General features: G+C 41.8%; 1 protein-coding gene across 17 annotated transcripts in view; it reads right to left on the bottom strand.

Moving 5' to 3' along the window:
- The window catches only part of TENM2 (teneurin transmembrane protein 2), an 884,487-nt gene that overhangs the window by 121,754 nt on the left and 738,580 nt on the right, over nucleotides 1-24,153 (bottom strand). For all 17 annotated transcript variants that reach the window (XM_077186468.1, XM_054642789.2, XM_077186471.1 and 14 more), the window contains one exon: nucleotides 5,826-5,939. In XM_077186468.1, the coding sequence (XP_077042583.1) occupies nucleotides 5,826-5,939 (114 nt within the window). The remainder of the gene's footprint in view (nucleotides 1-5,825; nucleotides 5,940-24,153) is intronic.

Raw genomic sequence — 24,153 nt, 5'->3', positions numbered from 1 at the left:
TACAACACACCTGATACATCTAAAAATTTAGGCACATCTTGACATTCATGTGAGCATGGCTTCAGAAGAGACATTGCTTTCAGAATCAAAAGCAAATTATAACCAAACTAAAATTAAGATCTGTTGGTACACTGCATTTCACAAAGAGCAAGTACATACTAGTATGGATTTCTAAATCAGGATAACAGTCATCTCTGATTGTTCATCTCTTTGGTGCCTGAGTGAGAACTGAGGACTTCTGGAAACTGGAACCTTGGACACAGCATTAAGTTGTTGTCATCTTATTGCAGGGGTTCCACACTGCTGTCTCCTTATCACAAAAGTTCCATACCTTCATGGTGTTTCTCGTGGGCATCTCCTCAGAGCACTGACTCTTTCCTCTTCACAAAGCAGCCACTGACTCCAGTTCCCCTCTCACCCAGCCAGCCCCACTCTTTTATAGCATCTTCTGCTCATTGCTTACAGCTGTGGCCTGGTAAAGTCAGGCCTGCTCCTAATCTTTGATAATTGGCCCAGCTGCAACTCCTTAGGGGTGAGGTTACTTTCTACACCATCTTTATTTTCTTATATTCCATCCTGCTACATTTACCAAACTTCATCACCTAACTTTGAACAGAGCAACTCATGCTATCACCATTAACACACCCACAAATCTAAAACTCCTGTTGAATTTAGCCAAATCCTTTGCTTTTCTGAGATAGCCCTTAAGTCTGCTGTATTTTTAGAAGACCACATCTGCTAGCCTTCATAGCCTCCATCTTAACAGTTCTGCTTGCCAACGTGTTAATTAAGATCTACATTACATTAGCCACATAAATACTTAATAAGATTAATCCACCTGGAAAATGATGGCTTGTCTTGATTAAACTGAAGGAAGGTAAGAGAAGTGACATTTAAAACACACTGACTGTTATTACATTCTGATCGTCTGTTTCAAAGCGTCTGACAGGAAATAGCAGGAACCGGGAGATTCATGTTGTTTACATTGTTAATGAGGGATGAGTTTATCTTTTACAAGGCGACAGAGAGTTCCCTGCAGCTGCTGCTGAGCCTTGCACCGTGTGCTGGGTGGGTTTCAGCAGGAGCACAGTCGGGGGTAGCACTGCTGCCTCGGGCACTGAGTCAGGAGCTGCTCTGCTGGCATCTGAAGCCCAGCTCATCCCTCTGGCAGGATGGCAGATCCTCCCATTTCAGAATTCTGTCACTCCTTTAGCATTGCCTGTGTGCTGCATTGCTAATAAAATATCTTGACTATTAGAAATCAGTTTGTGTGCAACCCAAAATGTGACTCGCAGCTGCAGCATCTGGCAGAGCTCTCAGCATCATTTGGAGAGAGCTGAGACAACCTGTACAGCTCCACAACGACTGCTGAGCTCAGCTTCCCACATCCATCCAAGGACAATTTCTGCTACATCAGTAGAAATCTGGTTTTCCTCTCTCTCAGCTCAAGCAAGTGAGATGGTGCCAAATTTAACAGCTAATTAAACTTTCTTCGTTTCATTATTGACATTATATTTGCAATTCTGAATTTGATATCTGGAAACAAGTATTTTTCATGACACTTCAGTACTTTAATATTTAATAACTGCAATGTTTTTGAAAAAAGTCTTTCTGAAATCCACATACACTGTGGTAGACTTCATGAAATATCTCAAACTGAGCATGAGCTTGGATCAGGTTGGTTCATCCAAAGAGATGCAAACCCTGGATTATGTGAGTATCAAAACACAAATTCATATCAACTTTTTTCCAACTAGTCAGTGCATTCATTGTGCCTAAAGTGATCTTTCCACAATTGTCCACAATTACTTTTGGTGTCTTTTAAAATGGGAGGTTCTAGAATCAGAGATCACAATATCTTCCTGTGTTTTTCAGCTTTCTAGAGCATTACTAGAGCAAACAATCAAGATAAAAAGTACTAAGTCATTTTTGAATTACTATAAAATTTGCTAAATTTGTGAGCACATCAAAGACAATATGTCCTAAACAAAGAAGTTGACACCAAAGCATTCTTTATATGGGGTTTCAGCTGGGGTTAGTGTAGGTGTATTCTGTCAAATAGAAAGGAAACAGCTCATGGTCACAGATTTTATGGAAATGTGTGTCTAGCCCACCACGTAATTTTAAATCTAGAAAACTTTTGGCATAGATGAATAGAATTTAGATACAGATAAATCCCACAAGGTCATCTATTTCACTGCTTTTTGAAGAAGCAATTATTCCCAAACATGCCTCTTTTCTTTTCCCCCACTTTCCCCCTTAATTCAGATTTATTACACCCAAATTCTAGCATTATCCTTATGCAACATAAGAGCTAAATGGGCTTTACTCTCAGAAAGTTTTTTAATGTCATAATAATCTATCTCATCCCCATAGAAATGCCAAGGCAGTATCAATTTTTGAGGTTTTATGCACTATGAAGGGTTACTGCCTTATGATCTGTATTAGGAAGGGAATTTTTGTCTTCTAATTTAAATCCCTACTTGAACACAACTTTCACAGCATGGTGGACTTCACTTGCAGTTTTAAAGCAGCACTGGGGATTTTTCTGCCCATTGCACTTGCCTCCTCCTTTCAGACATACCCACTATTAGTGAGATGTAGTGTGTAATTACAAAAAACCTGAAACTGTGTTATCTTAATAGTGAATTTTGTTTCCATTCAGATAGGAAAATGCAGTAATAAAGTAATTTACATTCCCCTTAAATTGCAGTTTTATTATTTCCTACCAGAATTTAGTCTCTTAATAAGGAACAGGCAGATCAAATTGAATACCTGCTTTTTTTTTTTTTTTTCTCCTTTCAAATTGCTCTACTTTAAAATGCTTTGCTTGCTGAGTAGGCACAGCTTGTGTTTAAGTGGCCCTTCTCAGAGTAGGGGTTAAAGGTTTCTTTGGGAGACCCGTGTTTTGAAAAGAATGGCTTCATCCTGAGTTGTGTCAATTATAGAAAGGTCACTCTCCACAGCCAGAGCCCTGAAATGGTTGTTGTGTTAAAAGCTGTCAGAGGCTTTCCTAAAAACTGCTGGGATAGCAATTTTAACTTGGACATAAAAAGAAAGGTGAGGTAGAAAAACTTTTCACCTTTCCCTGCTCTAGGAATTTGTCTTCTCGAAATTCCTTGTGTTCACCCAAACCTGTCATTCATTTTATTCCACTGTGGAAGATTACTTGCTGAAATATTGTTCTTCCTCCTTCCCCCACCTTATCAGCATTTCAGCAACCTTCTACAAAATGTCAGAAGAACAAGTAAACTTTTCCAACGTGCTCTGAGGAAAGCTAACTGCAGCAATTTAAGACATAACCAGCAGTTCTGTCTCCTTGTCTCCTCTACAGGAGGTTACCACTCCCAAAACAGCATCTCAGCCTCTTCAAATGTGCAAAGCTAATTAGAGTGGGGCTAGGATAAACTGCCACAATTTGCACTGAAGTGCCCCAGGCAGGTGAGCCCATTCCAATTCTGCAGTCCTGCTGCCCTATATTTGCACAGAGATGGCAACAAAAAGCTGCAGGGAGGGAATTGGGAAAGGTGTTAAAGCCCTGCAGTTGTCTGCTAAATGACCATAATTGCCGACCTGAGCTCTTCGGGTTCCTGCCCAAAACCACAGAGTCTCTCACCTGTGCCCAACCTGGAGGCAGTTCAGCAGCAATGAAAACGTTCTGCCTTGCACTCAGGGATGTGCTGCTCATGCACTTTGACCTACAGCCAGTCAGAGATGAAAGCCAAACCAATGAACACTTGTCTAAAAATTTTCAGGTTTTTGGCACTATCAGGGTGTAGGATTTCACGACAAGGAGGAAGTAAAAACTAGATCCACCGTGGAAAACATGGAGAAGCTGAGGTGCAGCAGCATTTATTGAAAGAAAGAAGCAAATCCATTAAATGATCAAGCTCATAAAAGAACAATTCAGTTTCCTTTCCCAAGTCTATTTTAACTGATTGTTTTCCCAATTCAAGTATCCTGTGTCAGCATTTGCTTCTAACACTTGCTTTGGCAATTACCAAGTTTCACATGAGACACAGGTCCTGAGTGCAAGGCAGTGCTCAGCCTCTGAACAGAATTCTTCAGCTGACAAAAATCAAGTGCTCAGACTTCTCCTGTTCCAGTCATGCCATCCACCATCCCAGCCCACTAAAGCGTGGGAGGTGCTTTGTCTGATTGTAACATTCTGTTCTGCCTTCTCCCCATAATTTTTATAATAACCAGAGAAGACCTTACTGTGATGTAGCAAAGAAAACCTCTGAACCTCACCAGTACAAAACATTCAATTTAAATTATTAAAATCCTTTTTGTGACATGTAACTTCTCTGTGTTTTTAATACAGGTTTTCTCAGTTTAATAAAGTGTTTCTGGTTCTAGGTTTTACTTATTTTTTCTTTCACCTGCCATGTCTCTGTCATCCTCCTCTGGAACACAGTTTTTCTTTAAGAGAAAAAGAAACCATTTGTTGTCTAATTTCTCACATTAATATCACAGGACAGACCATTTACCATGGGTCAAATTCTGCTGTCCTTGGTGTTTGCTATTAGAATTCACTGAGAAAGAAGAACCAGGGATGTGGTCCTGGCTGCAAGCCAGTTCTTGAATTCTCTCAAGCACTACAATGCTTGCTTCTACTAAAGCTTTTCACAGAATCCCAGAACAGATCAGGTTGGAAAGGATCACAGTAGGTCAACGTGGTCCAGCCCCCGTGCTCCAGAAGGGTCATCCCAGAGCACAGGGCACAGGATTGTGTCCTGAATGTTCTGGAATATCCCCAGTGAGGGAGATTGTGCCAGTATGATCCAGTGCTTGGTCCCTGCACAGGAGTTCTGCCTCATGGTCAGGTGGAGCTTCCTGAGCATCAGTTCCTGCCCGCTGCCTCCTGTTCTGCTGGCTGGGACCACTGTGAAGAGCCTGGTCCATGCTCTGAGCCCTACCTGCAGATATTTACACAATCAATGAGCCCCCTCTCAGTCACCACCTCTGCAAGCTGAACAGCCCCAGCTCCCTCAGCCTCCTCTTTCTTTGGGACCCCTAAGCTATGCCTGGAAAAGAGCACAGTAGCCAGTAAACACAGCACATTTCTGAGAGCACTTCCCCAGTGCCCTCGGCAGCACAACTTCACTGGTGATAGACCAGAACCTGCAGGATTTAGTGTGAGCATGGGGCGTGCTGAGAGCCATGGGAGGAAGACAATGGGTGGCATTTTGGGGTGGTCTGGCAGCGTTTTGGGGTAATCTCTAGGGGTTTGGTGGTGTTTTGGGGCTGTTGGCCAGCATTTTGGGGAGGATTGTAGGGGTCTGGCAGCATTTTGGGGTGGTTTGGTGGCATTTTGGGGCACTTCATGGAAGTTCAGCTGGGGGTTTGCGGCACTGTGGTGGTTCAGGTTTTGGGGCAGTTCGGGTGGCGTTTTGGGTGGATTGAGGCAGTTTAGTTGGGGTTTTGGGACAGTTTATGGCCGTTCAGCTGAGGTTTGGGGCAGTTCAGCCTGGGGTTTGGGGCAGTTCAGCTGGTGTTTGGGGTGGTTCGTGGCTGTTTGGGTGGGATTTGGGGTGGTTTGTGGCAATTCAGCTGGGGTTTGGGGCAGTTCAGTTGGGGTTTGGGGTGGTTCGTGGCAGTTCATCTGGGGTTTGGGGCTGTTTGTGGCGGTTCAGCTGGGGCAGTTTACGGCAGTTCGGTGGCGTTTTGGGGCAGTTTATGGCAGCTCAGCTGAGGTTTGGGGCAGTTTACGGCAGTTCTGTGGCGTTTTGGGGCAGTTTGTGGCAGCTCAGCTGAGGTTTGGGGCAGTTTGTGGCGTCCGACCGGGCCGGGCCGGTTCGTGTGGGGGCGCGGCGCGGACCCACCTCTGCCGGCAGGGGGCGCGGGCGGGCCGTCGTCGCCGGGCGGGCGCAGGCCGTTGCTGAAGGTCGGCGGCTCGGCCGGCTGCAGCTGCCAGTTGAGGCCCAGCAGGTGCATGGCTGCGGACACAGGGACAGACAGCGGTCAGCGCGGACACAGGGACACAGAGAGCGGACACAGGGACACAGACACCGGTCAGCGCGGCCGCGGACACCCGAGCGCCCCGCGGGAACACCACCCCGTGCCACTCGGCTCGCAGAGATGGGGATGTGCTAAAAGAACCGGCAAGAGCGGCAAAAAAACCACCCCCTTCCCCCCATAATAAATAAACAAAGCGATCCCTGGTGATTCACGCGCATCTGTGTGGCACTGAAATACAAAAGCAAAATGCTCACAGCTCTGGGCAGAGCCGGCCGCGTTCCCCACTCCCACAGTGTGCGGGACACATCTCAGGAAACAAAGCACTTGCTGCAAGTACCAGCTCCGAGTTTAAATTATAGGTGGTAATTTATATGTTGATTATAAAATTGGCTTTAGCCCTCTGTAAAGTAGTGACTTGGTAATGCAATTATTCTGTGTTTAGTACAACTTATTTAAATCAATACATTAGGATAATAGAATCACAGAATGGTTTGGGCTGAAAGGAACCTGCAAGATCATCCAGCTCCAAATCCCCTGCCTTGGGCAGGGACACCTTCCACTGTTCCAGGTTGCTCCAAGCCTTGTCCAACCTCACCTTGAACACTTCCAGAGCTGGGGCATCCCCAGTTCATCTGGGCAACCTGTGCCAGGGCCTCACCACCCCCACAGGGATGAATTTCTTCCCAACACCCAACCTGCCCCTACTCTCTTTCACTGCGGAGCCATTATAGAGCCTCTATCTTCATTTTGCAGATCGAGCTTCCCTGACCAAGGCAGGGCTGTGCCAATCCTTTCACCTCGCAGATTTTTGCCCCCGCTGCCCCAAGCCCTGCACAGCCCCGGGCAGGGAAGGCTTGCCTGCTCACAGCCACGGGCTCTGCAGCCATCCCTGTGCCAGGGACAGGTCCGTGTGTCCGTGTCAGAGGCTGTGCAGCTGCACCTGCAACTCGAGCTGAGCAGCGGGAGCGAGGCCAAGCACGCCCCGCACAAGTGCCTGAGTTATAGGCACTGTGGCAGGGCTAATTGAATAAGTCCTGTGCATAATGCATGAGACTTGACAGGTCTGAATCATTCAGCCAGTGGATTTATGTGCATCTTCACCTTGTATAAACACAGCTACCTGCATACTCTCATCACATTATCCCCATGGCACTCTCACTACAGTAGAGCAGTGGTGAGGGATAAAGCCCACCAAGCTGCTGCTTTCCTTTTCTTTGCATCTTTCTGCCTACACAGGATGTATGTAAACCTATATACCACAGAGAACAGTGTTTCCAGTTATGTCAAAAGGTGTTTGAGAGGATTCACTGTCAGTTTGGAGGCAGGAAAAAAAAATATTATGGGCACCCTTAGAATTGTTCTCTTCTGCAGTGTCAGATCCACACGAGATTATCAGATATTTTGCATCCAATTCAAAGTGATTATAGTGGTTACAAATGGCCCAGCAGTGGCCACACACTCTGTTCAAAGACTAAATCTTAGCAATAGGAGAGACAAAACACTTGTCACAGAAACTGCCATTTACAGTGCTGGAGCCACCACCCAGATAACCTCAGAGTCCATTTAGATGTGAGTGATTCACATGTGCATTCTGAAGCCCCAAGAAAACAAAAAGCATCCCCCACCACCCTCAGAATCCATCTATCCCAAGCCCTGGAAATCTCTCAGCACGCAATCTATGCAGAGTTTAACCTCTGTATTTTTGACAAAAGCAGCAGGGGAGCAAGACATCTTTCCTAACACCATCTTCCCCTGGACATCCTATGGCTAATGTCTAAGCAGGTATCTAAGAATAGTAACTAAAATCAGGAGACCTTTTCTGTGAAGAGGGCAGCTGCCAGATTTCATATTCATGCTGAATTTGCAAGTTTTGTTTCTATTATGTCAAAATAGCTCACAAAAACAAACAAAAATACCTTAAAACCCGTGGTATGTTAAATACCAGACATGAACCTGAAAAGGATGTTTTGCAAAGAAACTACTCAAATTTATCTCTACAGAATGGTTAAGAATCCTTGGAAAAGATACAAGAAATTTATGTGGGATCAAATGATTTATTCACTCACAACTTGTCTTACCAAAAACAAACATTTCAAAAGGCTTTTTCAGTATAATCTCAGGCAACCAAATTTTTTTTTTCCTTAAGGATGGCAAATGAAACTGAAAAATTATTCACAAGCCTCAAACCCTGCCCAAGTGCAGCTTATCCCCACTGCCCCACTGAGCAGAGGCAGCTGTGCTGGGGCTGGGACAGCAGAGAACAGCTCAGGATGTGTTTGTGCTCTCAGCAATTCCCACTCCCTGCACAGGCACCAGATTCTGCTGCACCAGCCCCGAAAGCCAAGAGTGCATAAAGATTAAGTGAATTTCAAAGCCCCACAATGCAAACAAGTCACAGAGGAGAATCAGACTTTTGTGTTTTATACTCTCAGTGTGTCTATTCAAAGTTGCCTTTTTTTTTTTATTTTATTGTGAGCATAACCATAAATGTAGGTCACTTGCAGAGATGAAAGCCTGCTGCTTCAAGTGTGAACCAGCCCTTACAACAGAGAGATAAAAAAATCACAACTAATAGTCTGTCCAAGAAAATTATAGTTGCTACTTTATAATTACCAGGTAAATTCAGACAGGGAATTATAAAAGATCTTATTAACATGGTATTAAAAAATACCTGTGATCCATCTGCTTCCAAGCACACCATGGTTTCATTAATAACTGTGTTTTAATCATGGATGCACGTTAGGTAGGAGCAATTAGAGCTCCTTCCTAACAGGGCAGGGATTTGCAGGTCTGCTCCATCCCTGGTGGAGGCTGAGAATCTCCTGCACAGCTCCCACACCCATGAGGTGATCTGCAAACTTTCTCTAAGACAGCTGCAGTCACAAACACGAGGAACGCTCCCCTTCCACCAGGAATGAGTGGAGAAAAGTGTGTCAGGGGCCTGAGGGGAAAGCTCTGTGTCTGCATTGCACTGAGCAGAGCTGAGCAGGGGGAACAAGGGGAAACCTTCTCTCTGCTGCTTCACAACGCTGTGAGATGGCAAATTTATATGATTAACCTTTCCTTCTGTTAATCAAACAAAATGCCTCCAGCAAAGGAATAAGTAGAAGCCCGTTTAATTAGAAATGTGGGGATCCACGCAGAAGTTGAGTGCATGTGTCTCAGAGGAGAAATTTGGGCTAGTCAATTTGTGCCTGTTTGCTGGTTTTTCTGCTTTTCTTTTCTAGTTTGAAACTGACTTTGTTGTTTTTTTTTTTCCCAATAGCAATTTGTGTATCCACAAATTATATTTTGCAGAGCACTTACAGGTATTAATTTTGGGTGTTTGCTTTCCTCTCCCTCAACATTTAAGCATATTTTCAAAGTTCTTCTCTATTATGCTTGATTTTCAAACACTAAGCTTGTCAGAATTTATAGGGTTCATTTAACACTAATATCTAGTAATTCAGAATAGTGTATTTATATTCTTTAAGACTTGAGAATTCAGGAACAATAAATTTTGAAGAAAAACCTTTGAGGTTTAAGTAAAAAATAATAATCATCCTCTCACTCCCACTCTAGCACCATACACATACAGAGAGCAAAAGCACCTGGAAGCTAAACCTGCATGCCCAGCAAGAACAAAAGCAGAGACCTGGCTCATCACTCCAGGTGGCAGAACTGCCAAGGATCAGTCTAAGACTTACATAAGATACAGGTTGCTAGAGTGAATCACATATTATTTTAAGAAGTCCCAAAAGGTACACAGATCCACAGGAAATTGATAAAACTAACATGCAAATTATCTTGAGATTCTCTAAACTCAGTGGTGTCCTCACATTCCTCTTTCTTTTGTCTTCTCTCATTTTGGCCATGAACCCACTGCAGTCAGTTTTGTCTGAAGGACAATGGTTCCCAAGCTCAGGAAGCTCTCTGTCTTTATGCTCTTGTCACTCTTGACCTTGTACTTCTCAAAGGAGAGAGCTCTGGTGTCTCTGGGAGCTGGAGATCTCCCTGTAGTGCAGCTCACTGTCTGCCAATAGGCAGAGCACAATGAGGATTTTCATTTATCCCTTTCCTTGATTTCTTAAAGGGAGAAATATGCAGACTAATGATCCATCATCTCCCCCATTCCTACTGCATCCTCCCAGTTAGGGTCTGTAAAATACACACTGCTTCCTTGTTGGAAAATTCAGTATTCCCTGAGCAACTCAAAAAGATGGGAAGATTATACAATTGAAGAGAATTAAGGATGTTTCCATACTTTAATTTCCAACTATCATGCTTATTAACCCCTGAATTATCATCATCCACAATGAACCCATCAGTCATGGCTTTGTCAGGATATATCCAGTGTCTGTCTGGAGCAGGACAACCTCTTTTCATATGAACAAGAGATCATTCCATTATATCACAAACAACAAGAACAAACATACTCTAAAAGCCCATTTTCTGTTTGAAGGCCATTGTGTTATAGGAGCAGAAATGTTCAGTTTCCTTTCCATCCACTCATGAGGTGAATGATGATGCAACTCTTGTTATTTATTATGTAGTTTTCGGCAACATCAAATTAATTTCCAAGCCAGGTCTAATGAATCACAGACATGACGAAACAAAAGGTACCTAATAAATCTTGGCATAATGGTAATTTCATAGCATCTATATTCAAAGACCTATTTGCACATCTATTTTTTATTTCCTATGATTTGAACATTGTTTTAATTCACTACAATGTTTGTATGAAGCAAAGGATATCTAGTATTTTGCACTTCTGGGTGCATATAGATGGGTACCCAAACAACCTGAAAAGAATAGATGTATTCCCCCAAAAAATTGAAAAACAATTAAACATTATTGCATGCTTACTTGTATTAAATCTTACTAAGATGAGACTCATGGTCCTTTATTAGCTACTACTTCTTGATCCTGCAGGAGAACTTAAGGAATACCAGAAATTGATCTTACTGATCTCAATTATTATTCACAAAATAACAGTTACTTAAAAGATTAGAAACATAGTAATTTAAAGTTTTATTATTCCTCTGGAGAAAGAGGTTCAAGTTCAACCCAAGTCACAAGTGAAACGAGTGCATTAGGCCTATTCCCCAGTGATTACTTGCCCCCATTACAGAATGAATGCACAATCCATCACAGCTGACAAGCTCTCCTCAAGAGATGCCCGAGACAGGAATAGCAGGGGGCTGAAAGTCAGGAAAGAGCAATGGGGGAACTGTATGGGGAAAACTTGCACAGTGCTGCCAGCTCGCCACTCGCTTCTGACCAGAGCTTTCAGAGCTCTGCTGAGGAGCACGGGCTCTCGGTTGCTGTGACAAGAGAAGTAAGAAGCCTTTCCCAGCTCCTCATGTCTGAAGAGGTTGAAAGACAGTTCCCAAACACACAAATGACAGAATTTGCTGAACTAAATCTCAGTTGAGATCCATGCTAATGTACCTTGCTAATGTACCTTACAATGAACAGGCACTGAACAGAGGACAGGGAGGCTCTGTTGGATGGACAGCACTGCACATGTTCCTTTTGGGGACAGCCTGCAAAAGTCCTCTCCCACAAAAACTGGACTTGGCATCACGTATGCCAGACAAGGATTTCAATAAATCACAGATGATTTAAAGAGGCTGGCACCACCCTCTGCTCAATAGTTTTGTTGGCCAGCCTTCAGCCATGTTTACAGCAGGAGCAGTACAAGCCCTGTCAGGATGAAGCTGGGATGGGATGGGAGTCCTTTACAAGGGCTGAGGAAGGTGTGTCAAAGAAAACTCACAATTATATTCAGGCCCTTTCATATTCTGATACTGGCAGAAAGGGACAGTGTCTCCAGGAGCTCTAACCTGCAATCCACCTGTTAAACATATATTAAAGTGCTTGAAATATCATTATCAAAGAACATGAGTCTAGCTGGTTAAAAAGAGCAGTCTTAAAATAAACAACGTGAGCAAGTAGCACCTCTCCTTGCTAGAGGAACAATGACGTCTCTCCTGAAATTCAGAAGTGTCAGAACTTTCTATTCTTCCTTGAATACCTCATGTGACTGTGACAAGAGTGCCAGAGTTCTCCTGAGGGTATCCAAGAGATGTCACAAAAATTGATCACATTCCCACGCCTTTCTCTAAAACAAAACAAAAGCCACATGGCTTGCTGGGTGGACATCTGCCACTTTTGTCATATTATCTACAGGAATGTCTAAAGTACTACTTTAAAAACTACAAACCTATCATAGCTATGATAGAATTCCAAATGGAAAACAGGCCATGCAGGGAAGGGGGCACAGTCTGCTGCTGAGAATGCATTATTCAAGAAGAGACCTGACCGAGAACTGCACAAGGACATAAAATAACTGAGCAACTGGGCCAGAAACTGGCAGATGAAATTCAAACACATAAAATAAAAGTATGCTGGAGAGGAGTAATTTTAACTCCACACGTAAAATAATGAATTCTGAGCTGACTAATATCAAAGGATCAAGGAAAATGTAAATATGATAAACAATAATAATAATAATAAATAAGGAAAATGTAAAATAATTACTTCTGAGCTGACTGATATAAAATATCAAGGAAAATTTTGGGCTAGATCATAATCTCAAGTAAGCCAAACATCAAATCATTATGGGAAGAGTAAACAAAGCAAGGAATATTGTTATGCTACCACCTCTCCTCTCAGAAAAGACCTAGAATGAGCAGAGGTTGGAGAATGAGTAGGACAAAGTTCATACACGATTTGTCCTTCTTACAAGCCAACCATTTTTGGGTGCTGGGCACGAATGGATAACTTGACTTACATCTAACCCAACACAGCTGCTGCTACACATACACAACACTCTGGAGTGTATCCAGCAGTCCCAGTGTTTCTGGAAGTGTTTGATACAAGTTGATGCTGCATCATCAATGCCTACCTATCCACCAGGCCTGGCAATCTAGGGAGTGTTTAGTAGGACTTGGCACAGGTAAACCCTGGGATTTTCATGCCATAAAGCATTTCCTAGAAGCAGCACGATTTTAGGCAGAGAATGCAGTACATAAATGGCAATTGCTGATATGCCACAACTTTTGTGCAGGTGTCACAACCCAGTGTAGCTGTTCATCAGGACAATGGGAAATACTCTAATTAATAGCACAGCAGAGTCAGTTATAATTATGAGAGATGCATTTTCAAAATATTTTGTTGGAGATCTCAGGGCCACAGCAGATAAGGATTTAACTTTTACAAGGTTGACAGCAGAGATCAAAGATCAGCTAAAAAAATGCATCATTCTTTGGACTACCAGTACTTAGGGTATTTATGAACCTGTGTTTTAATATTAATGACTTATAATCCTACAGAGCTCATATAAAACATTTGGATGCATTCTTGATTATATTGCCTCTTCTACTTGTGACCACTCAATTGTTTGTAGGCAAGGTTAAAGTAGCATTTCAAAAACAGATGATTTGATGTAAATTTATTACTTATTTTGTGGAATATATGCAAAAAGTCCTGCTTATTGACTGTGACCATTGAAATTCAACAACAAATAGATGGCTTACTTTCAAGGTCATTCATTCTCAGCAATTCATCTTAATCATCAGTATGCTATTTGCTATGCACTACGTTTTTGTAATAAATCTAAATTAAAAGTTCATTTGGGAACTCCATATAAAGCATTATCAAAATCCACAACTTCAATTACAGAATTTACAGATACCACTATTTTCATTAAAACAACAGGCTTGCCTGTATTGCACCTAGAGAGCACAATAAAGAACCATTTTGCTGTGTTATTTATCCTGCCCATAACATTGAACAAGGCCTCTCACTTCTCAGAGTCACTTTTTGCAGTTTACAATGCTGAAAATGGAAAATTCCATTAACTATAATGGCACTGCTGTGTATTTTTATATCTTGTTGCATGTTTTTTTTTCCACTTCTCTATCAATTGAATTAAGCTCATATTGTTACCCATGTACAAGCTTCTGTATGTTACCCAGCCACAGGTTTATACTCTTGTTAATTGTGCCTGACATCTGCAATAGTTTTATACTTAAAAAACCAACAACAACAGCAGCAACATTTTGTAACTTTTGAAACAGAAAGCGTATTTTCTGGCTTCAGGAGGAAAGCTGTGAGGATTGTTCATAAAAAATCAGTGTAAGGGACCTCGGGCTGCCATTCCCTCTGGCCTCCTCACTGCTGCAGGGTGAACCCAGCTCTGGGCTTCTCTCACCCAGAGCATTCCTATAAACACAGACACGGGAAATGGGAATTCCAGCAGCCAAATTTCTGGGACAGGAGCCAAGGGAAGGGAGGCAGACCCTCAGCTTAGGACAGTCCTTGTTGTGGAAGGGGGATGAGCTCAGTATCAGCTGCGCTCCCTCTGCTCACCAGGGAAATGCAGGAACCATTGGAAAACACGAGGGAAAGCAGAGCTGACTTGACACTATCTTAAACAGAAGAAAGAAATTCTTGAGCATAATTTCACCCTCAGCATGTAAACTCTTTTAGACAATAAACTGTTTAAAACAAGAAGTTTGCTCTAAAGCATCCAGGCCAAGAAATGTTTTATAGAATTACCAGAAAGGATCTATGAGTGAGTGTATTGTTGTCAGCAGCAGGAAAACTTCTGCTAGGAATTAATTGCTTTCTTTTGAATAAATGTTATTTAAGATTTAAAAGGAGATGGAAGAAGGGCTATAAGATGCTTCACTGTCACTGCATTCACACAGAAGAAATAGGGGGACCCAAAAAAAGTTTGGGTATTTTTTTTCAAATTGATCACCCCCCTCCAAGCTGACTGATTTATTTCCCTGTGCATGTCAATAAACTGAATGGAATGGATTTTCAAAGCACAGCATGAAAGATATACCCACAAATCCCATTAGGAGTAATGTGATTTGTGTGCTTATCTGCCATGCAATGCTTTGAAAGTTCATTCCTCTATTTCCATCTTCAGTTTTTCTACTTCCAAAAATAGTTGAAAAGCTTACACACACTTGCAGCTCCTTTGGGGGCAGGGAGAAGTGGAAGATGTGCCCAAATCCCAGGGTAAAGCTGGGTAAGCAGAGTTCCAGCCCAGGAACACGAGCTGTACCTTGGCTGGGCGTTTGTTCCCCAGTCCCCACCGTGATGGGATAGGAAGGATCCCTGGCTCAGGCCTCCACTTTGCTCCTCTCACTCCTCTTTACTGAAATGTTTTGATTTTGTGCCACTTTGAGCAATCTTTTTGTCACGAGAAGGGTAACAGCATTGCGTGCTGCCTTCAGAATCTGGAGTCTCATGACAAAGACCTTAAAAGAGAAGCAGAATACAGTGCACTGCTCATTTATTCTCATGACAGGCTTTAGATTGTACAGAGTGCAGAGAACTGGCACACGATTAATCAGTTCCTGAGACTGTGTAACGTGAATTCACTTCTTATGGCAATTTCAAGAGTCAAGGCTGCAATCTTTTTGGTCTTGCATCTGAACTAGATGACTGTAACTAATAAGAAAAGTGTATATATTTTTATTTACCCAATACAGCATCTTTCAGCCTGGAGGATCCCAGATGACATTATACAATATCCACTTTACCAGCCTTGCCAAAACACTGCCACTTTTGAAACAGGCTTAGAAGAGCAGAAAGGGATGCTCTTAACTCAATTTTGCTCTATTTTTGAGCATTTGTGAGCATTCAGTGTTAATACAAAGCAAATTGAATCCAATTTTAATTTCACACCTAAAAGACGCCATTATCATGAACAAAGTACCCAGCTTGTCTTTATTCTGTTTCCAAGAGGAGGAAGAACCTAGATGAGACTTGAAACTGGTGTTTCAAGGCATATAGGCACAAATACTCTTGAAAATCACTGAGGCCTGAACTTACAAGAATTAAAATAACTGCTTTACTTTTAATACTGATCATAAACCTGAGGGATATCACGTCAAACATTTATTCAACTACGTTCGTCTTCTGAAACTGCAACTGCCCTAATTTCTACAAACATGTTGAACAAGATTTTAATAATCTCACTGTTCCAAAGCATTCAGACCTTGACTCAACCTCTGTTAGCCACGCTGCTAAGAAAACAGTTTTCAGCTTTATTACTCCTTTGCATACACTGAATGAAACTGCATTACTGAGTGGCCAAATTTCTGTCCTCAGTACAAAAAAAGTGTAATTTCTAATCATAAAGTATATTCTTCTCTTAATAGAAATGATACAGAATGGCCTAATGTGATCACCTGATAAAATCACAATTTAAAACACTGCATGAATGATAACGTTTAAGGTTTTACTCTCTATGCAAAGTAATTATTGGAGTTAAAAGTTCATTACAAAGAGGAAATAAATCCAAAGATGAAAAGCAAATATGATTTCTTCTCCCAAAGCCTCTAATTCATTTTCAACACTATAAGCTGTTTATATTTCTTTCACAATGTGCTTCAAAAGGTGTATATATAAACCTAGCCTAAATCATATCTCGATACTGACATGAAGGTACAGATTATATTTAGCATCTAAGCAGATTGAGACTTTCTATAAGCCTTGAAAGGCTGCCATTATTAATGTATTGTGATTTAGATGTCCTATGGAGCCAGAATAGAAACCTATGAAAATAAAATGTACAAATTTGATAAGTATCTTACATAGTCAATCAGTTACAGCCTTATAACTCATATTCTTTTGTGTGGGTTGTTTTTTTAGTGGCAATTTTGAAAGAAATAAGCAATTATCAAATTGGACTTTAGTTACATTTTTGAGAATTTTTTTTCCATTGTCCTTACATGATTCCTGTTAATCATTTCCCATAATGGGTTTACTGTATCTGTTTCCAGCCTTTTACCTGTCTTATTCTAAAGTTTGCTCGTGTAACCTTCAAAGGAAAAAGGAAAAAAAAAAGTTTTAGAACAAAATTTTATAGCTTTCAGAGACTAAAAGCTGGCCCTCCTGCATCTGTGCCTTCTCCTCTAGAACTGCAGAGCTGCTAAGGGAATGCAAGCTCCAAGTGAGGAAGGATTTCTGTGTGATCACACCAATATGGAAGCACACGAGAAATCAGTGAAGGATTTCATGGTGCCAGGATTTTAATTTCAGATCACTGCCTTATTTTCAAGTGCCAGAGCTGCAAATGTTCAGACTGCAGCAATAGGCATTTCACAAGGAATTCCTCTGTGTGTGTGTGCTCATATATGATTATGAGTTGCATCACCAAAACATCTGTTACACAATTTCATCAGCCAATACAGGAACAGGAGCTGGCCTGTGCATCTGAAATCCCAGGAGACACCATGACAGCCCACCAGAGTCTAAGTCCACTCCAAGCACTGTGCACCATGAATAATGGAAAACATTTTTATTTAATTTGGACACCTACATCCTGATTAATCTAAGGAACATCAAATATACAATTAAATATTAATATTTGTATTAATTTTCTTTATCTCTTATGTCTCAAATTGCCATTTAGAAGATGGGGTTTTAAGACTGGCTCAATTAGATCATCTTGGCGTATCAAAACTAACCACTGCAGAGATTGCAGAAATCACTGCTACAGACGGAGCTGCTGTCCACAACAGAAAAATGATGCCAGTGTAATGTAGGGAGCATCTGATACCTGATCACTTTAATGAAGCTTTCTGTCTTGCATAGGAAATGCTGCAGGAGCCTCTGCCCTGTCTGAGGTCAGCAGTGCAGGATGCTCCTCATCAGCCCATTTAGGGCTGGTTGAAATCCAGGCCCATTGGAACCAAGGTCAAAACTGTCACTGACTTCAGGGGGGGACAGCTCCACCTCAGAACTGCTCTGTTTGAAGTATTTGAGACTGCAGGTATCATAACAGTGAAAAAAACCAGTGTTTACTACAGGCAACAGCAAGGCAAGCCATCAAAAACTCAATGGTTTGACCTGCAGGGTGAATTGGAGATGAGCTGTAATGCATTAGCACATGCATCACTGTATACAACTAATTAAAGCATCATGGAATAAAACACAAGCTAGATTACACACCCTCAGAAACCTTTGCCTTCAATTACATGCAATTTGTAAGGCATAACTGAGTTATGTTAAATGATTAATACAATCATAATATATGTAACAGCTTTACTTTGTAATACCAATAAAATAACCAGGAATTATCCTTCAAAGAGAAGATCACTCACAACTACAAGGGGCAAAAAATAATATATATATGTGGTAGCTAGCATTACACACAGGTACTTCATTGCTAATACTCAAGTTCTCCTTCATGTCTGTTACACCCAGTTGGCTGGCAATCAAACTAGGATTATATATCTTTATTTTTTTCTTTGATGGATGAAGCAGTAAATACTATATTTTAAAGAAACCCCAAAACTTGAACTACATTGAAAATCTATCTAGTATTTCAGCTTCACTTTTCACTATGAAATTTATTTACCTTTTTTTTTTTTCCTTTTTAAGAATTTGCTTCAGCTTGAAAGCAAGTATCAAAGCAGCTCCTCAGCATCTTAAAAGAAAAATTACTAGGAACTCCTCAGTGTCACTGTACCTGACAAGTTTCTGCAATGTATTTACCTTCTTTCACAGAACTACGAACATTAGGAGCACAAAAAGTACCACAGCTGAATCTTTTTTTCCTCATCCATCCTGATTTGAAAAAGATGCATTTGTTTTTGTGGTCTAGTAGAAAAAATCTGCTTCTGCCTACTAGAAGTGGCTGTCCGTGCTAATTAGTGAAGAATAAAATACACACAACCTCGATTTTGCTAGGATATAAACAAAAATGAAAATACTATCATATAATATTTCATATTCATAAATCTTTAAAAATCTCACCTTATAGGACAGTTTTAAAAAAACAGAAACGACTCAAAACCAGCCCTGAGGTAACATCTACACCAATTTTCCCATTTAAATGTAATTAAAAAAATTTAATGACTGCATTCTTTAAAAAATAGCATTATGTGACTGGCATGAAAATGGAACTCAGGATTGCTGTCAGTTAATAAAATTATTTAAGAAATCTGTTCACATCCCATGGCTTTGCAGAGTCTACATGAACTGCACCTCTCACTTAGCTCTCAAGAACTATTTTTATATTTGCATTCAGGTCCTCGCAGGGAAGTTTTGAGCAGAGATGCAGAATTACCAAATTTCCATGCCTACACAAAGGCAACTCTTTTCTCCTGGAGGCCCCCCAGCCTCTGGGACACTGCACTGCTCACAGGGGGCTGCAGAAAGCCCAGGGAGGAGCAGGAAAAGCTGCTGTCCCCCTGTGCTGGCTGGAAGGCAGCGGTGCCCAGGGCTGGAGCTGGAAGGATCAGACACTGCTCCAACAATGGCACCGACTGCACAGTGCCAGGGAGCTCTGAGCACTCCGTGCTGCTGGATGGTTCAGAGCCAGACCTCTCAAGTTCTTTGAACCTTTGCTGAGCCAATTTCACATTTGAAAGATTGTCAGAAGTTATCTTCTCCATTTTAGCAAGCTAGACACAACACACTCCCCGGCTCCTGGCAGGGAACAAGGGAGGGCCGGAGCGTGCAGTGGCTAAGCACTCTCATTGAAAAAACCAGGGGATGCTGCAGTAATTGTCCTGAGAGGCTAGAAAGGAAACAAGCCTCTGTGCTGACAGCTTAGCTCAGCGTGAACTCTCATTTTTCACATGGAGCTAATTAAAAACTGAAATTAGTTAAATATGGAAATGACACTTGCAAGCACTTTAGCTGAATCCTGGCGAAATCCCTCTAGAGTGCTGAGACACTACCTGCTGCTTCAAAACTCCCCAACTGAATTTCACAGTTAAAAGGCTGAGCAAAGGGAAAGTTATTACAGAGATTTCCAATTCAAAATGTGTCAGTAAAATCCTAAATTAAATTTCATGGTAGCCCTTTCAATAATGAGGGACATACTGTGCAGTCCAACGAGCTGGTGCTCCAATAAGGTCCCTGCGTGTATCCTCTGATTGTCTCACCTCTGGGCCCTGTGCTGGTTGTGCCAGCACTGTGATGCTCACAAGGATACCAGCATTACAATGCTACAAAGATAAGCCCTGTACTGCTGCTGAAGGAGTCATTTGGAAAGCGTGGATGCACGGCACATAAAGGAATTACTTCCACTGTCTAACAGCAGAAATCGGAGAAAATCAGAACCCACCGACCAAAATGTTTTATGCCCATGATTTTAATTTATGTGATGAATACATATGCAGAGAAGAGTCTACACTGCAATAAATTACATGGCCTATATATCTCTATCTCCATACTCTAGAGGCAGTGTAATAATAAAAAGCACTTCTGCATATTTAAATGGGCATAAAGAACCAAGGGACTGGATATGCATAAAAGGTATGATCACTGACATTAGCTTTTTGACTAAAGCACCATGTGAATTCCATTTTAGTGCATGTGACTTGCCTACTGTGCATAAAAGCAAGGGTATCTGCCCAAGGGCAAATATGATTTCTGAATGCAATTTAACAAAACCCGCCCACAGAACAGCTCATTTTGGAGCCAGACCAAGGCATTCAGTATAGCCAGTCACTTTCAAAACAACTGGAGCTTTTTGGGTTTATTCTTTTTCCTACATTCCATCCCTTTACCCTTGAGGCAGTCCCCTCCCCCTGGCCTGCTGCCACTATTGCACCAACAAATCTCTGTCCAGGAAAGCCAGCAAAAGATGCCACGTAGCATGAAATCCACTGTTACTCACTCCCAAGTCTTCTGGCAGGGGGCATTGCTGTACCCAGCCTGCCAAAACCTCTTCCCTGGCAGCTATCTGTATAATCTGTACATCACACCCAGGCTTTGCTAGTCCAGGGCCTTGAAACATCTCAGCTAACCCAGCTGGAGGGGATATGCTGCAGCTGCACCATCAGACCCTCTTATTTTATTGAATTTTGAATATGCAGTTTCAAAGCAATTCAGATGAATTTGCCCAAGGCCTCAGATCAGTAAAACTACTGATACCACCTGCAGCAGGCTTCCTACATTTGAAGCATTTAAAAACAGGTGACAGGATAGGAGCTTTGTAAGGACTGACTCTCATGAAAAACCTGCTAAACAAACTTGGTTATGCCCCATTTTGGCAAGGAAGGAACTGGATGGCTTTCAGCCCAATTCTCACAATAGCACTGAGAATAATGGAAAACTCCATCTAAAATTAATTTTAAAATCATGTATATATATTTTTTAGGTTAAAATGAAGCATTTATTTGACCACTGAGTTTCATTTATTTTCAAGCATCTATATGAGTGGAGAAAAAAAGCAGACTTTGAAGAACATGGACTCATTAATAAGAGGGTGTATTAGGAAACCCAGAAACAAACATCTAGCAGGTTGAAGCCACTTAATGCCATCCAATTCTTCTTCTAGCAAGCAGAAGCAAAAGAGCCAAGTCCCCATCCAGCAGTTTTCCACAGCCATGGGCCCTCTAAATATGCTTGATGGACAGGTACAAGCTGAAAAACTACTGGGACAAATACCAGAGCCAGAGCCTCAGGCAGAGGAAGCAGAGCCTGACAGCCAAAGCCCTCTTGTTCTCAATGGGCTGCAGAAAGCAGCAAGAACTCTGAAAGAAAGAAGCAAGAACTCTGAAAGAAGGAAGCAAGAACTCTGGAGGTGGTTGTGGTCCTTGTGTCCTTTTCTTCTCCTGTGTCTGTAGAGAGAGCCCTGGCAGGAGCAGTGACAGAGCAGATAACCAGTGCCTCCTTCTCCTGCCCGTGGGTTTTAACAGCACCCATGTTGTTTGTACAAGGAACTGTCCTACCTGGGGATCAGTATTCTTAAAGAGATACATTATTTTTGTAATTTTCTTCCCCTTCTGTTGTCCTAGCTGAGTACATTCACAGGAACATAGAGCTTGGTGAGGGAGCTGGAGACAGAAGAGGGGAATCTGGGGAAGGGCACTGTCAGATACAGCCAGGCAGCTCACTCTGAATAGCAATCATAAGGCAATGATTTGTGCCTTTATAAAGATCCCTAAAGAATAAACTGTAAAGAACTGGCTGGAAAGAACAACATATATTCCAATCAACTTGTGATTGTAGTTCAGATGTGCAGGGAACAGTCCCTCTCCCGAGGCAGCATGTGATCCACATCTGGGTGAGCACCCCTGGGATGGGACCCAAGGCACACAAGGGGACATCCACACATGCAGCTGCTTTTGTCACTAATGCTTCTGGGAAAACATTAACTCAAGAAGAAAATGAATAGTGGCTTAAAGGTGAGAAATTAAGACTGAGGATTTTCACCTTCAGGCCCTTAAAGGCATGTAATCATTCTCTCATTCTTTTCCCTCCTCTTGCATTCAGAAATTTCCAATAAAGTTTAAAAACTTGAATCAAGGAGAAAATCTAAGCCTGCAGCCTCCCTTCAGGGAGAAAGAAGACAGGAGGGAGCAAAGGGGACTGACAGGCAGAAATACATAATTTATTCTTTCCAAGGCAGCACAGTGGTGTGAGCCAGGGAATTCTGTGCCCAGGCACACGTGCTCCATCTCTGCCCTTGTAGGGACCATTTCAGTGCTTGGAAGATGCAGCATCCATAAACCCAGCAATGTCATCCCCGTGACGTAAAGCAGTCTCCATATGCAGAAAGCAGTGGAGTGAAGATTACTCCCAGAGCTGTGGCCAGTGAAGGGCTACTGGCTCCAGAACACCCCCACAAGCAAGGCAGGTACCCCCACAGAGTTTACAAGCTGGTTCTTTGAGCCACAGGTGGGAACAAGACTCCCAAGATCATTCAGCCTCTCTCTGAACTGCTTCCCTCTACTGAATTTCTCTGCAAACAGAGTCAAAAATCATCCCATGAGAGGCAGAAAGAGCTTCTTTCTCAAACACAGGGTCCTCACTAGGAGCAAAACACAGGTTTTGCCCCATGAAGGGATTCTGAAATTCCAGATCGTACAAGTCATTGCATGAATTCTTTGAATTGCAAAACTTCAGTCAAGGTCATTTGCAAATGCAAACCTTGAGTTCAATTATGTTTTAGCAGAAGATGACACAATTACAAGAAAAAAAATCCCCTGTTTTTATACCTCAACAGCTTTTCCCCTTGGTTATCAATTTTTAAATACAGGGCAAGGATAAAGAGTGTGCTTTTGAGAAAATTCTGAACACATAAATGTTTCAGGTCTGTTCTACTGCACAGAACAAGAAAATGCTTCCTCCTTTAATAGTGTGATTTGATGTAATTTGCCTTATGATTTTTCTTAAGGTACAGCAAACGCCGAACAGAAAATGACACATATTTCATTTCGAGAAACAGAGCCAAATCCATCCCTGCATCTTTTTCATGCCCCATTGGTTTAAGTCAATTATTTTCAGTGTAGCTATATCAGTGTGGAAGAGGAATAATGCAATCATGAATCAAGTCCATACTATTTTTCATGACAATTCCACTTGAGCATAGCCTCAGATATAACCTAGTGAACCACAGATCACAGTCATATTTTATAAAATTCATTCAACAAAATGTATTAAATAAACTTACCTTTCTGCCTGTATCTTAGCAACTTAGCAACCTTTGCAATATGAGAATGCCGGAAACAAACCTCTGAAGTCTACAAATGCAGGCTTGACTTTTAAGAATAGGTGTGCCAGTATTGAGGGCCATAATTGCAAGAATAAATTTTGCTGAATGGTGCCATAACACACATTTTCCTGTATCTGCACCCAGTCCTTATGGGATTCCTTTATTAATGGCAGCTTTTCTAGGCTATTTGCTAGATCTGTCATGTAAATTCAATGGAAAGGATATTAAGGTTTCATTACAGGAGATACCAAAAGAAACTATCCTTCAATATCTGAAGTTTTCCATGGTCACACATTCCATGGTTTCCAGTGATTTCACTGTCCTGAGCTGCAGGAAAGGACGTGCCCTGTGGCACTTCCAGCACCAGCTTCATGCTCTGGGAGCAGCCCTGCACACACACAACACCTTCAGCTTGTACCTGTCTATCAGGCATATTTAGAGGACCCATAGCTGTGGAAAACTGCTGGATGGGGAATTTGCTCTTTTGCCTCTGCTTGCTAGAAGAATTGGATGGCACTAAGTGGCTTCAACCTGCTAGATGTTTGTTTCTGGGTTTCCTAAAACACCCTCTTATTAATGAGTCCATGTTCATCAAAGTCTGCTTTTTCTCTCCACTCATAGAGATGCTTGAAAATAAATGAAACTCAGTGGTCAAATAAATGCTTCATTTTAACCTAAAAATATATATACATGATTTAAAAAAAAAATTTTAAATGGAGCTTCCCATTATT

Source organism: Agelaius phoeniceus, chromosome 15, assembly GCF_051311805.1.
Source record: "Agelaius phoeniceus isolate bAgePho1 chromosome 15, bAgePho1.hap1, whole genome shotgun sequence".
NCBI classification, from domain to species: Eukaryota; Metazoa; Chordata; class Aves; order Passeriformes; family Icteridae; genus Agelaius; species Agelaius phoeniceus.
Note: the sequence above shows the minus strand (reverse complement) of the source record. Positions and strands in the feature narration are given on the sequence as shown.